Source organism: Homalodisca vitripennis, chromosome 4, assembly GCF_021130785.1.
Source record: "Homalodisca vitripennis isolate AUS2020 chromosome 4, UT_GWSS_2.1, whole genome shotgun sequence".
Classification (NCBI taxonomy): domain Eukaryota; kingdom Metazoa; phylum Arthropoda; class Insecta; order Hemiptera; family Cicadellidae; genus Homalodisca; species Homalodisca vitripennis.
In genome coordinates this window covers 103,096,586-103,112,515 of record NC_060210.1, presented here as the reverse complement: position 1 = coordinate 103,112,515, position 15,930 = coordinate 103,096,586, and the positions used below count along the sequence as shown (strand labels likewise).

Genomic DNA, 15,930 nt, shown 5'->3' with positions numbered 1-15,930 from the left:
CAAAAATCTTTCAACAACAAAAAGATTATGGCCACCGTGTTTTGGGATCAAAAAGGTGTATTGCTTGTTGAGTTTTTAGAGCCAGGTACCACAATCAATGCGGAAGGATACTGCGGTACGTTACAACGTTTGCGGAGAGCTATCCAGAACAAAAGGAGAGGAATGCTCACATCGGGAGTAGTGCTCATTCATGACAACGCCCGTCCTCACAGTGCTGCTTTGACAAAGCATCTTCTTGACGGTTTTAAATGGGATGTTTTTGACCATCCGGCGTATAGTCCTGAGTTAGCGCCGAGTGACTATCACCTTTTCCCGGAACTGAAGAAGATGCTAGGAGGGCAGAGCTTCCGAACAGACGACGCGCTGCGAGACGCCGTGAAAACCCATCTCAAATCACTGGCGGCAAACTTCTATGAAGAAGGTATTAAGAAGCTTGTACCCAGGTATGAAAAATGCCTCAATTTAAATGGCGATTATGTTGAAAAGTAACTAATAATGTACCTAACTTTTGATAATAAATTTATTTAATTACTCTCCCTAGTTTTATTTTTATACCACATCGGAAGTTGAAAAAAAAAAACAGCCCTCGTACTAATTAATTACTAAAATTACTGTTGTGTGTCGTTATTGTCATTACATTTTTAGTTGTAAAATAAACAAATAATGAATGTTTATCCTTGTTTTATAGTGATTTTTATAAGTATTAGCATTTAAAATGTAAGGAGTTTTATAATGTGTTCTCTGAATAGTTAAGTATACAAATGTAAATAACAAAACTGTATTTTATCAGCCTGAAAAGAAACAAATATTTATTGCTTATGAAGTATATATTTTTGATCATGAAAAACTTTTCTGAATCAGATTCTAGATTTTAAAATTCCGGATTTGACCATCACTTGTCTGTTGTTATACATTAAGCACAATACTGAACAATATTGTGATATGAACAGCCTTCAGAGTTTTGTGTCGAAGAGTCTGAGGGAGCTGAAGTTGATTAATGTCTACACTGATACAGATAGAAGATAAGAGCTAAATAAGATTCATGAGGAGCAAGAGCTCTAGAAATGTACAGGAGGATTCAAATGTGTTTTTCAGATTTGAATAAACCCCATAAATAACACTAAAACACTAAAAGTTGACAGTAATCAAAACAATTTCAATTCTCACAGAAACACTAACTGGTATGCTTTTTACTAAGTATGCTTAAGAGGGTAAGTTCATGGTATACACTTGGAAGTAACAATCACAACAAAATATGTTTGAGTCTTTGAATTTTTGTGCTTACATGTAAATGTATATTGTCAGTGAATAAAATTCGTGTAGGTTAAATATCATAGAAAAAGCATTAAGATTACTGTAATACAATGTGCAATATTCTCAACATGATAAATGTATATTCTATTCTATCAACACTCACCGTCACCTCCCCAGTAGGGCAGTTCCTTGAGTCCTGTGAGATCGTGAGCCTCACCCTCCCCAATGAGTACCAAGAAGAGGCAGGCCTCTGTGGGGTTGCTGGTGTAGTGGGGATTGTAACCGACAGTCTGGCGGACACCTGTGCGCAGATATGACGTGGCAGGAAACAGTTCTGTATCGTACAGAAACACTGGGAGGCCAGACGTGAGGGCACAGCGAGAGTGGTCGAAACATGACCACATGCGACACGGAGGAGAAAGAGTGGTGGGAGGGGGAAGGTAGAGGGGTGGGGAGGAGGGGACCAGCCGTAGAGGGGGACTCAGCTCGGGTGTGTTTCGCTGGAGTGCCTCTCGATGGGCTACTTGGGCCTGCACAAACATTTTTAATATTTCTCTACGCAAAAGTGCTGTTTAAAACTATACAATATTTTTGTAAACATCATGTAGAAAAAAAACTTATAGTATTTGTGAGATATATACATAGACTGATATAGATTAATATTTTTAATTGTTTATTTTCTGTTTTTTTTTTTTTTTTGCCGCTGTGTAAAATATGTAAACATAGTATCACAAAGTCTCAATAGAAAAAATATTAAACTGAAAATATAAAATAGTTTCAAAATTTCTAAATAAATATAAATGTTTTTAATGTATTTTTATGTATGTGTTATAATATCTGATTGAAACAGAAATGAAATTCATACTTCTTTGTGAAAGTTACTTAATCTATCACTCAGAAGTTAATATAAACAATAAACTCACCTGTTCCACAGACAACTTGAGCCTCTCTAACTCGGTCTGCTGTCGCAACAAGTCCATCTTGAGTGTTTCTATCTTGTGGTTGAGTGTGGAGATGTCTGACTGTAGTCTCTGACGCTTCGCCTCCAGGTCTCTGAGTTCTGTACTCACTGATCCTGCCACAGCACCTTCACTCATCATTCCTTATTCATATTCTCAATTCAGACTTTAATAAGATAAATGAGATAATAAACATGTCACTTAAAGAAACAACAACTACTCAAAAACATTTGGCATATTGAAATGTTGCAGAAAATTCAATTAAAATAAAACAATATTTACTTTAAGAATAAAAAATCTTAGGGTTACATGATATTCTAGTTTGTTGTTTGATAGCAATTATGCATGTGCTGTATCAGTAATGTGATACAGTATCAATCCAATGACCCTAAAAGATAAAGTTTTGATGAGGAAATTAAAAATATCATCCTTAAAAGTAAAAATATGATTGTTTATTTTCTAAAAAGATTTTATTTTTTTCAGTGTCTTTCAATTAATCTCCCCATGAATATTACAGCCATAACTAAGGGCTTGCAATAATATTTGCTTTAACCTTTTGAAGAGTATTTAGTCACAAAAGATATGTTATATTTTTTTTAACTTTCCATTTTGTCTCCTAATACTGAAAACAGAAAGTTGTATGGGGTCTAGACATAACGACAGTGAGAAATTTGACATAGTTATCACAATAGTAGCAAGTAAATTATGGCAATGAGTTTTAACATGTGATGTAATAATAAGTGGAAGTTTTCAATAGTAGATTATAAATTGAAATAACTGAAATAATTGCTAATTATGTAGCACCTCTGTTAAGTATGTACCATGTCAACACTTTAAAGTACGTTACCTTAATGTTTCATTGGAGTTTGTTTAAAACCAATATTTAGTATCAAGAGGATGAATAAGAGATTTTAAAAATCAACAAGTTAGTTCACAGTTGAAAAATTTTAATTCATACAACATATTACATATATTTTATATTGTCAAGTGGAGACCTGTATTGTAATGTATTGTATAAATTTTTCAATACACTTGGTTATGTGCAGCACATAATAGTAACAATCACATTTTCACCTGATGAGAAAAGGTGTTAAAGTTAGTTAGTGCAACAGCTATACATACTGCATGGATGGTCTGCCTCACTCTGTACTTTATTATTAATAATTATAAAGTGATTAGTTTGACTGTTGTACATTTTAAACACAAGATGAAAAAAATATTTCAAAAGTCGTACTGGAATCTGCTCTTTATACATTTATACTTTTATTGAGATTTTCCAATGACTTCACTTCAATCTTAATGATTGAAAGTGTTAATACCTATTCCGATTCCATACCAGTTGAAAATTTCATCAGTTAATATCATTCAGCATTTTAACAGTTCAATAAATTAAAGGTGCCATATTATAAAACTGGACTGCTTCACTAAACAATTTAATATTACAATATCAATTTATGTTACTCGGAATACTAACCTTTTATCCTCAGCATTTCTTCCACTCTAGATTTTAAATCAGCACCTCTAAACATGCTAAAGTCTTCATAAGCTTCGAGTTTTGATCTAGTTCGATGAACATCACCCAGAGACACATCGCTTTCAACCTATATACATATAAGCATGTTGGTACATAATTATATTTACCACTCAAAATATAATTTTACTCATATGATATTTCAAGAGTCTTATGAGAGCAACATTTTAAAATATTATGATATTATAAAATATAAACATTATGTTAAAACAAACTCAAATAACAAAGTTTGAAATGAGGGTTGCCTGATACTTTTTTTTAAAAGACCCTTGTGAATCAGTCTACTTACACAAGATTTAGGTGATTATACTTACATTTGATAAGTAGTAATGAGTGAAAAGTGGAACAAGAACCAAGGCCAAAGTCACCAATACAATAACTCGAGAAAGTTTCAAATGAACCAGCCTGTGGCAAATAACTTCTTTTGTGAACATCATTTTATGTGGATTTACCTGTAAATAAAAAAATCAGAGATAAAAAAACAACATTCGTAAAACATTACTTTTATAGACTTAACTTATATAACTAACATGTTTGTCGTAAATATGCTTTATTGTACTGATGAGTTAAAAACTACTCATTCAGTATGCAAAATAACCATAATTTATATATAACTATTTAATTACGAATAGAAATAATTTTTAAGGCAGAAGACAGAAAAATTAGAAATATAATCATGTAATCAAACTAAGCGCTAATTAAAATTGTAGCAGGTGTGTTTATAATTTACCTGCATTTATTGTGAGAAGGGGAATAGCAGCCATTTGGAATATTCAAGTCTGAATATGCTGTTTCATTATTTAGGTTCTACCAAATCTCTCTACTTTTAAAATAAAAATATCACTGTGCTAACCGAGGAAGGATTCATGTCTAGACTGGAAAAGAAATATATGAAACTAATATGTACTTATACATATGTCTATTTCCCTCATGTCAACAGAACTATAGGTAAAGATATAACATTTTCCATTTATTATCCCCACAAGAAGGTCGTTTATCTAGCCATACGAAGTAGAACAATGACATTTTATGGTATAGTCCTGTATCATGTAGGACATGCTCCAAATTCAATAAAAAACTTTGGCTTCCTCTTTTTATGGTATGTGTGTTAATATATTTTTAATAACTGGATCATGGTATAAAGTGTTCATAAATACCACTTTTACAAATAGAAACCTTAAAACTGGCAAAATGCACAATGTACTTGTATCAAACTTATAACTTTATACGAGTACTATGCAATATGCCCTCATATTTCCACAAACCAAAAATGTTGTAAAATCACAACAGTTTTAATTCATCAGTTTCTGTTCACATTGCTTCAAAACATTGCTCACATAATTAAGTTCATGATATATATATATATATATATATATATATATATATATATATATATATATATATATATATATATATATATATAGCCTTTACAATGGAAAGTTGTATTCAGTCAATAATTAAACATCTGTTCATTGAAAATGGTTCTCCACAGTCCGAACCGGAAATCTTAGATGTTAACTATTATAGAAATGTATGTTTAAAAATGTAAACTTTTAGCACTTTAAATAAATGTTTATGAATGGTGAAAAATCTCTATTTCTTAAATGGTTTATAATAAAAATATATGGTATTATTTTAAGACAACTAGTTTATTATTTGCACAAGTTATTTCACATTCGTTATGATTGTTGTGTATTGTATTGTATAACTAGTTTATTATTTGCACAAGTTATTTCACATTCGTTATGATTCGGTGATATAAGGAATTGAAAAAAATTGTTACCCTAAGTAAAAACGTCTGCAAGTAAAAAGTAAAAAAACATTGTTGAGAAAATTATTATTTTTACAACTTACACTCTTAAAACATGCCAAACATGTCAATGTTTCGACAACGGGTATATTTTATATGAACTGAAAAGTAGCTTGTAAATGGGCGATACAGACTTGGGGTTATGTACTTTTCACCTGGTAGACAGAGGTTAATAATTCTATAACAGGATTGAAGCCAAACATTGTCTGTCAATTATAGCACATTGAATTGGTAAAAAGAGATGTCACAAGTTTGCTCTATGAATTGCTCAGATACAAAAAAATGTATTATCTAATCTAGAAAAGATGTTCATATTTCATTTGAAATAATGGAATACATCGACAATAGTTTATTTGAAGTATAAAATTAGCTTTAAACACATACTGATCATATAAATAATTTAAACAATCTTGTGCACAATATGACTAACTGATAATGGAGTGATAAGATGCAGATAAATTAAAACATGATGGGATATACTTCCTGGATACAGAGTAAAGGAAACTTGTACAGTGCATCTGCACTGTACTAACATTCCATTTTCTGGATAAGTCTAAGTTGTCCAAACTATAGCACACAGAAAATTAGACAATATTACACAGCAAATTATGTATAATATTGGCAAGAAAAATAAAATGAAATGCCCTGAGTAGCAGCTTGGTGCTGAGTCATCATGCTATTTAACAAGAAAACCATCTTCTTTATGAATTATTTGTCATATCTTTAAATCTTCATGACTTTTCTCTGCAGTGACCATACTTCATGGGTATTCTTTAATAATTTCTTTCCTGTAAAACAATAACAGTAGCATAGTTTACAGCAAAATCCTCAACTCTGTTACTAGAAGTGGGTACAGCGGAAGGTAACTGAATGAAGAAGCAATGTGGCTGCTGCTTGGATGGGTGACTGCTGAGTGATCCTGTCCTTACAAGCAGTCTACCTGCTCGGCTATTGGTGGTGGTGTAAGAGAGGGCTGGTTAGCCTTAACTTCACATGGTTAAATAAGACATTCTTTAGGTTTAACTAGTATGAGAAAGAGTAACTCAGTTTGGGAAAGAGTAATTTAATTAAGAATAATATTAAAATATACATAACAAAACTTATGTATTTAATGAACGTATCCTATTGTTATGGAATAGTGAAATATTGCTAAAATAAAACAAGAATGTTTATAAATAGGAATTTGTTTCTCAGTAAATAGATTATGATATAATTATAATGGTACTTTCACATTACACTGCCATACTAAATATTAGAATTTTTTCTGGGGAAAGTAAAGAAACATATATTAATAAAATAAAACTGTTTATTACAATGTTGTTTCGTAATAGACCGACATTTCTGATGTTCACAAAGAAATGTATAAATATCATGTTTTAGTTCATCATATAATGAAGAAGATAAGATAAGATAATTATTACAAAATTTCACTGTAAAGCTTATTCATTTTACTTTTTAATTCTTATACAATAGTTTCTTTATTTTTCAGTGAGCCATGACAAAAATATTACAATAGAACAGATTTTATACATCCAAAAAAAGTGGGCAGATTACTGCAAATAAAAGAACAAAGAGCAACTAGTACTTATTCGTTTTATTGTAGAAAGAAATCTTCATTTTCGGTATACTTAGCTGTATTCAATAATTTTTTATCTGATTTTAGTGTAGAAAACAGTTATTTTAGATGATGAAATTAAAAATATCTATTTCCACCATGTCAGAAAAAGTATTTTTCAGGCTTCAGCCAATTTAAAATTGGAAGGAATTGATATTAATTTGTACTAAATTTAGCCTTGAATATTAAACTTTAGACTTGTAGTTGTTGTTTTTATCTAGTTTAATTAAGTTTTGAATAATAATTATTCCTTTTGAAAATAAAAATGTTAGATAAAATTATCATAACATTTTCTTCAGACTTAAGTTGCTACATTTTGACATTCATTATATTATAAAAAATACTACAACACCTCTGTCAAAATGTTTTTTCTAAATTTTACGTTATTTCCACAAAATTATAATATACGCTCAGAAAAAGTAACTTTTTGGTCTGCAACGTAAAGAGTTATAAGCACAAAGTTATGCCACAGCACATTTTGTGTAACAAGCTTCACTGAGACATGCAAAATTTCAAGCTTATAGCTCTTTCATTAGGACAAATGAGTTACTATGTCCTATGTTAATATTTTATATGATTATATTTTATTTATATATTTTTTATTCAGCAATTTTCTTGTTGCCATCATGATTATCCATAAAACCACTGTATAAATGTTTGCTAATGCCAAGCCAAATCTCATGTATTAATATGCGCCACTATCAAACTCGAACTCATTTATATAGCCTCATGCAAAATTTCAAGTCTGTAGGTCAGTTATGTCTTGAGATATCATGGGGACAGATAAACACACAGGCAGACAGAAATGAAATTTTTACAGCCTCTCGAAGGATATGCTTTGCTAATGCTCAGCCAATTAAATGTCATGCTCTTCCAGGAGCACTAGAAACATAATGTTATTGTTCATTTTGAAAATATTTCCTGTGGCAGACTATAATGTAAAATTGTATTTGATTTGAAAGCTCTTGGTCTTTGAAAAATATTTAATTTTATGCATTTTTTAAGTTGAAAAATGAGATGTTCAATACATTTCTAACTATATTAACTACAGTCAAAAGTATAAACATATAATTCATTTACTTGCTATAAACAAATTGGTTTCACAATTAATTAATTCTGCCTTCATATTTAAAAACAACTTCTGAATAGCTTTTTTATAAATATTGAAGAATAATATTGAGAAAAATTAATATGTTATGTCATTATAAAGAAAAGTTTGCATGAATTTTGATTTGATAAATAAATAATGTCTTTATTTTAAGTGATTTTCAAAACTACAATGTTGTTTTTCAAAATAATTAAAGTCATACATTTTTGAAATCAAGGAATATTCATATACCTTCACACAGTAATAAAAAATTCTCTGGCATAAAATGCACTGGACCTTGCCTTGTCAAGAAGTCACATATAAAACTCACAAGGATTCTTATACACAAACTGACTCTTCAGCAACTGAAACTTCAGTCACAAAGCTCACCCCTTGGAGTTAGCAATAAAATCCTTCGCCATCGAATCAAGAACGGAATCTACACTTACCCCTCAAGTGGCACAGAATACGTCAAGGCAGCACAGCTTACCTCTTAGGAGAAAAGCAAATACTGGGACAAAAACTAATGTTTTCAGTATCTCACTTCAAGCAGCTAAATACAAAAAACAGACCATCCTCAGACAAGAATGCACAGTGCTGGCTAAAGAGAGTCAAGGTCAGCTACGAGCATCTCAAACGTGCCAAGATAGGGAATACCAAAGAGAAACTATGACCACAGTTACTTTCAATAGGCAACCTCCTTGTACAGCCCACAAACTAGAAGAAAGTGAGACATTTGAAGAATTTTTTACAAAAAAATTGCCAACTGTGAAAAAAATTCAGAAACACACAAAAGAACACCCCAAACATTCCCGCAGAGGTAGGACAAATCAGTACAGAGACATTATAGGTAAACCGCTAACAAAAAAACCTTGGTTGATTTGAGTACACGCAGGGTGGGGTAAATACCCCTTCGCCGCCCCTCCAAGTATCCCCACCACTGCTCGGCGCTCACTCTATTTTATCAGCTGACTAATCTAGCTCCGTCGGTATCGTTCACTGCTGCGACCCGTTCAGTTGAACCGGTCAGTACAGAGTTACTAAGCCTTCCCGCTAGAGCGTGTTTTACCGGTCATCGTGTTGACTGAACAAAATGAACGACTGGATGTAATGACCGAGTGAATGAAAGGATCTGCTATAAAATAGTATTCGAATAGAGGATGAAACAGCATATCGTTCAGTGAATGGATAGATATATAGCAATAAATGTATTATTTCAGGAATCTAGTAAATGCAAATATATCTATTAAAACTTATTTAAAAATGTAATTGTAAGTTACCAGATACATTGCTAAATATTTTAAATGTTTAATACTTATAATCAATGGACTTGGTTGATTGATATGCCTTTGATTTATCATAAGTAAGGTTATTCCCAACAAATGGGGAGACTCCCTAGTCCCCCTGTTGAGTTATAAGATTACGGTTTTATTCTTAATCGGTTAGCAGTGAACGAAAATAACGACTGAACAATTTTGAGGACCTAGTGTAACCTAATGCATAAACTCTATAGTTTTAGTTAGTTCCATATGATTTTAAGCTATTTTTCATGGATAAGAGTTTTTAAATGAACTTAATAATAATAATATTATAAGTTTTAACGATCATTAAAAATAACATATCTGATTTGAAAAAAGTATCAAACTTATTCAGTTGGCAGGAAAAAGTGAATGAATCGTTCTAGGTGAACGGGTCTTTTGAAACACTCTGATATGGATCACTTATTCACTTGACTGACCCGTTCGAATTGAACGACAAATCTCTAATGGCCACTGCCACTGCACGGCTAACCTCAAAACAAAATGCAAGCTTCCTGGATACATCTATAGCTACATTAATCTGTTCAATTAATAATTTATGCTTAGACTGCGACACATATACGCATACACAAAAAATATATAGTTATAGAACAGGTAAAGTAGCTGCAGTGTAAACAAAACTGTGAGAGCGAGACACGATCCACACAGCTGATAAACAGATACAAGAAGGTGCTGGTCCCACTCCCCACCCCAACTCCAGGAGGAAGGGCCCCTCCTGCGCGGTACTGCTCAGAAATTTGCTTCTGCGCAGGTTTCTTTAATAGCGGTTAACCTATAGAAATAGATTCAAGCTCCAATAATCAACAAACCACGAACGAACCCACAAGTTCCTCCACCGCTTTCTTCCCTCATAGTTTTTTAGAGCAGACTCAGTACAAGAAACAGCGGTACAGAACCAAAATATTCCTACGCACAAGATCAAATCTCTAAAAAACGTAATAAAAATCCTTCATCAAAATGTTCAGGAAATACAGAACAAAACGGACAGGTTAATTCATTTCCTTGAAGCTACACAGGGCCGGATATAGTTATTTTTACTGAACATGGACTGAAGGATGTCTTGCTAAAGAAAACAATAATTCCTAGATTCGTACTTAATTTTAGTCGAGTACTACACAGGAAAGGTGGAGTGGCCATTTACGTAGTGGAGGAATGTGAAGGAAGTGCTATGCCAGTGAATATTACACATTACTGCGCAGAATTGACTTGTGAAATGGCTATGGTAAAAATCTCTCAAGGAAAGGAACATCTATCTCTTTGTTGTAGGTATCTACAGGCCACCCAATGGAAAACTTGAGGAAGCTCTTGATGTAATTTCCAATGTTTTAGAAGAAACAAGGGCAGAAAACTATTCCTTGATCATGATGGGTGATATAAATGTAGACAGCTTAAAGCCACACAGCCGAGACAACTTTATTTTAAACAAGAGACTAAACAGACACGATCTATCTAGACTTTTGCTTCCTGCCACAAGAATAACTCCTCAATCCTTGACCTCTATAGACTGTGTATGCACAAACCTCAAACAAATGACAAATTGAAAACAGTAGTTATTGAAGCGGGTATATCTGACCATACAGCCCAGGTAACCACAGCACAGTTTAAAAGATGCACCACTTCCTCCAACAGTATTATACAGAGACATTTCAAAGAAGAAAACATCAGTGCATTAAGAGCTCTGCTGGAAAATGAAGACTGGAATGGAGTGTACAATGCTTCAAATAGTGATGATGCGTACAACAGCTTCTCTGCAACGCTTACAATGGCTTTGGATGCTACTTGTCCGCTGGTAAGAATTAAGTTCAAGAAAACCTCAAAACACAAGACATTTTCAGATAATGAAGCGATTAATCTCAAGACGGGAATACCTTAATTGTCTCAGTAAACATAAGCTCACAGGTAATGACCAAGATAAGACAGCAGCAGCTAAAGCTAAGAAAAATTATGACCTCCGACTGAAAATGCTAAGGCAACAAGCACCTCACACAAATACAGAAGAAATTCAAAAGCATAATCAAGAGCTTCAAACCCAAAACATCAGCAGGTGTAGATGGCATATCATCCAAGCTATTAAATCAATGCAGTAATATACTTACACCACCTCTGGCTTTTATAACCAATATGTCCTTAACATCAGGGATATTCCCATCAGCCTTAAAAGTAAACAAATTGAAGTCCAACGCAAGCAAGTAACTCCAGGCCTATCTAGCTACTTTCAGCTTTTTCAAAAATGATTGAACGGGTTGTGCTAAAAATACTGATGGAGTACTGTGAACAACATAAGCTACTAACAGCAAGTCAACATGGTTTCTTAAAAGGGCGATCTACTATTACTGCAATCATTGAGCTAACAGAGTTTATAATTGACTATCTGGAGACAGGAAAGTTAGTTACAGGCATTATGCTCGATTTCATTAAGGCGTTTGATTGCCTTGGCCACTCTCTCATTTTAAACAAACTTGAAAATCTGGGCATTAGAGGTACTGCCCTTAACTAGCACAAGAGCTACCTGGAACAATGCAGCCAACTGGTCGAAGTTAGACACACGGAAAGAGGACAGATCCATACTGTAAGATCAAAACCACTCCCTATAAATAGAGGTATACCACAAGGATCTGTCCTTGGCCCTGTATTGTTTATCTTATTTACAAAAAAAAGCCTCAATATTTGGAAAGTCTCTGTCATACGCTCATGTATGCAGATGATACAACTCTTCTCTCTTCAGAAAATTCTACTGAACAGCTGGCGGTACGCTCATACACCTCATTGAACATGACATACCAGTACTGCCACTACAATGACTTGGTAGTTAATATGTCTAAGACTAACCAGCTAGCATTTGGTAGAAAGCGAAACCAGGTACCAGCCCTACCAGATGTTGATGTAAATCAATAAATGTAGGGGTACCGCAAGGCTCCATTTTAGGACCTCTCCTTTTTTTGTGTTATTTAAATAACATAGCAAAATGTTTAAATTTTGAGCCTTATTCAGGACTTTGTCTCTATGCTGACGACTCTAACTTGAAAGTTTCAGGGAAGACAGTAGAAGAGATAGAGTTACTGACCTCAATCGAATTGGCTTGTATTGAACAATTTTTTTCAAAACCACAATTTAACTCTAAATTCTGATAAAACCAATGCTTGTAAATTTTAAAACAAAACAATCCAATCAAATTTTAGATTTAAATATTGAAATTAATGACAGTGTAATTGAGAGGGTTGATCAGATAAAATTTCTAGGATTATTGGTTGATAGTAATTTGTCATGGGATGAACATACTAAATTGGTTTTAAACAAAATAAATTCAGGCCTATTTGCAATTCGAAAGATGTTAAATTTGTGTAGTTTGGAAACTTTAAAATTGATTTATTATTCTCATATCCAGTCTCACATAGCCTATGGCATTTGTGTATATGGAACAACAAAAATGGAAAACCTCACGGAAATATTGAAAGTCCAAAAAAGAGCAGTCCGAGTCATGTTACATCTGAATTTTAATGATTCTGTCAAAGAAAAGTTCAAAGAATTAAAAATATTGACCGTTTATGGGCTATTTATTTATGAGTGCATAATGTTCCTAAGATACAACCCACTAAGGGATCAACATTATTTTATTCACTCATACAATACACGACACAAAAATGAGTCTAATTTTCCAAGTTACCGTCTGGAGTTCTAAAAAAAAAAAAAAAAACATTTGCAGGAAATAAATTTTTGAAAAAGTTACCAGAAGAAATTAAAAAAGAGGACAATTGTAATATATTTAAGAAAAATTTAAAAGCATTTTTGACAGGTTTGGCTTTGTACTCTATAGAGGAATTTGAAAAGGGTATTTTTTAATAATAACAATTGATTTTTAGATTTAGTTTTGGATGTAGTCTTTATTTTATATTATTGAAACTTGACACTATTCTAATGTAAGAAATGTACTATATGTTTTTGAATAAAGAATATTTGACTATTGACTAAAGCCACACAACAAATTTCTGGGAGTGATAATCGATGAAAAAATGTCATGGACACAACATATTGACAAGCTATATAAGAAATTATATCTTTATATAATTATAGTCTTAGAAATTATAGTCTTTATATCTTGAAGCGAATAAAAACAATCAGTAACACCCCAACTGCAATGCAAAGACTACTTACTTTGCAATATTTGAAACCCATATTCAATACGGGAGAGCCGCCTGGGGAGGAACAACTCAAGAGAACCTACGACTTCTACGACTTCAGAAAAAGCTATAAGGATTCTTAACTTCCTGGGCCCCAGAGACACCTGTAAAGAAGCCTTTAAGAACCTAAAAATCATGACAATGATTGCCCTCTATATTCGGGAGGTTATACTGTGTGTTGATGGGAAGAACCTACCTCCAGCTGCTGACCACCACAACTACTACACTCCAAATCCTGCAAACTACCCACTACCAGCCCACCATCTTACACTGTATGAAAGAAATCTGCTGGCAAGAAGCTGTACAACATACTACCACAAGAACTAAAAGCTCTTAAAGGAATGAAGCTGAATGCATCGCTGAATGACTGGCTGACATCAAGGCACTGGAAAGACCTTCAAGAGTGACATTATTTTTGTATACAATTTGAATTGTATCCACTGTAAACTGACGCTATACATTTCTCTAAGAAATTTTATAATAAAGAGTTTCTGATTTCCAATACAGAAATTAAAACAAATAAAATAGCTAATACATTAAAAGAAAACAATTATTTAGGAGTAAAACAATCCTCCTCCAAAGTTAGTCCAAGATTGTTTGTGAACGAAGCCTATCCATACACTTTAAGTCTATGAGGGACGCTTTTGTATATGGAAGCCAAAGTAACATGAACAATTCCTCCCCATCTTTAGCCTGACCCTAAGCACCTCGAGCATGGCGTCCTGCAGAGTGCGACAGTTCCTAATTTCAGCACAGGTCTGTACCATTCCCCTGACGTAAGAGGGTTTTCACAACAGCAATACCTTGTGAACAAGGCACGCTACCTGAAGCCTGAAAATATACTTTACTTAGCTGCATTGCGATACTGGTTGACGTTATCAAATTTTCTCAGGCTGTATACAAATCTTACAGCAGAGTTCTGCAACCTATCAATCAAGACTGTGCTCCCAAGGGACAATTTTTCTCCAAAGTCAGAAAGAGCATAAAAAATAACTGGAAAAACCACAGCTTTGACAATTTTTAGTTTCGCTTCCTCCTGGAGTAACCCCTTAAATTAAAATAAAACCCTCAATCTATTCATTACACCGTGATAGATACTTGAACATGGCTCAAGAAGGTTAACTGTTTCACACCAAGGATTTTTACTGTGTCCGAAACCTTCAAAGGAACACCTTACAAGGAAACCCCCAAAGGTTCATTACTAAAAGAGACTGAATTTGAAGAACAAGTGAACACTTTCTTGGGTTCAACTGAAGCCTGTGATCGTCAGCGCCTCATCCTCAATAAACCATTAATTTGCTACTTTGCCATAGCATATTGTAATAGAGGATATGTCAACACAAGCTGAGTATCATCAGTGTAGGAGTATGTACGGGTAAAGAGATCAAAATGATAGCTCAAGATTAAGATGCGCAGTATACAGCGGAAACATAATATGACCCAAGCAGTTACCCTGAGGAACCCCTGACCTTTGAAAACAATCTCCAAAAGATGATCATAAATTCACAAATGCAAACGCATGACGTGAGAAATCAAGAGCTGCTAGAGCACTACATAAATTCTTATCCCTAGTGGATAACATCTGGTTCGACAAACTTAGTACAGCAGATATCATGGTGAAACCCTTCCTGAAACCAGATTGACTATCAGGCAAAAATTTGGTGTATTCTAGAAAGGACCCAACTGATTTTTCACAATCCTCTCCAATACCTTTGACAGGACTGGTAAAATGGAAATTGCCCTAAGCTCAAACACACTTTTAGGATTATTATTTTTGGTCAGAGGGATGATCAGGATTTTTTCCCACTCATAGGGAAATTTGCCAGAGGAGTAAGAGAGATTAATAATATGGATGATAGGACAAACTGCTCTGACCGTGTAGATTGAAATTCAGTAAATTCTGCAAAAGGCTGCTGTGCTGATACTGTTGATAATGCTCTTAATTTCACTCCGACACACCTGACAAAACTGAAATTTATCCAGCACCTTCTCACAAGTGTTCTTGTAAAATGAGAGCCTTTCTGCACTCATTTTATTATCACCACGCAAGCCAGCAAAGTAATAGTAAATGTCATCCGGGGAAATTTTCACCAATACAGAGTTGCCAGCATTAGATCTCATGCGCGCATGGTTGCTAATTACTTGTGTTCCACAAAACTGTATTAGAGCAGTGTGCT

General features: G+C 33.6%; 1 protein-coding gene across 2 annotated transcripts in view; it reads right to left on the bottom strand.

Moving 5' to 3' along the window:
- The window catches only part of LOC124359848 (exostosin-3), a 45,092-nt gene that overhangs the window by 26,596 nt on the left and 2,566 nt on the right, over window positions 1-15,930 (bottom strand). The window contains exons 1-5 of one of the 2 annotated variants that reach the window (XM_046812933.1): window positions 4,475-4,630; window positions 4,059-4,196; window positions 3,688-3,814; window positions 2,178-2,329; window positions 1,418-1,784 (exon numbers count right to left, since the gene is read on the bottom strand). In XM_046812933.1, coding sequence (XP_046668889.1) covers window positions 1,418-1,784; window positions 2,178-2,329; window positions 3,688-3,814; window positions 4,059-4,196; window positions 4,475-4,480 — 790 coding nt within the window. In that variant the 5' untranslated portion in view covers window positions 4,481-4,630. Of the gene's footprint in view, window positions 1-1,417; window positions 1,785-2,177; window positions 2,330-3,687; window positions 3,815-4,058; window positions 4,197-4,474; window positions 4,631-15,930 lie in introns of those variants that run through there. The other variant, XM_046812934.1, reaches the window with a different exon arrangement.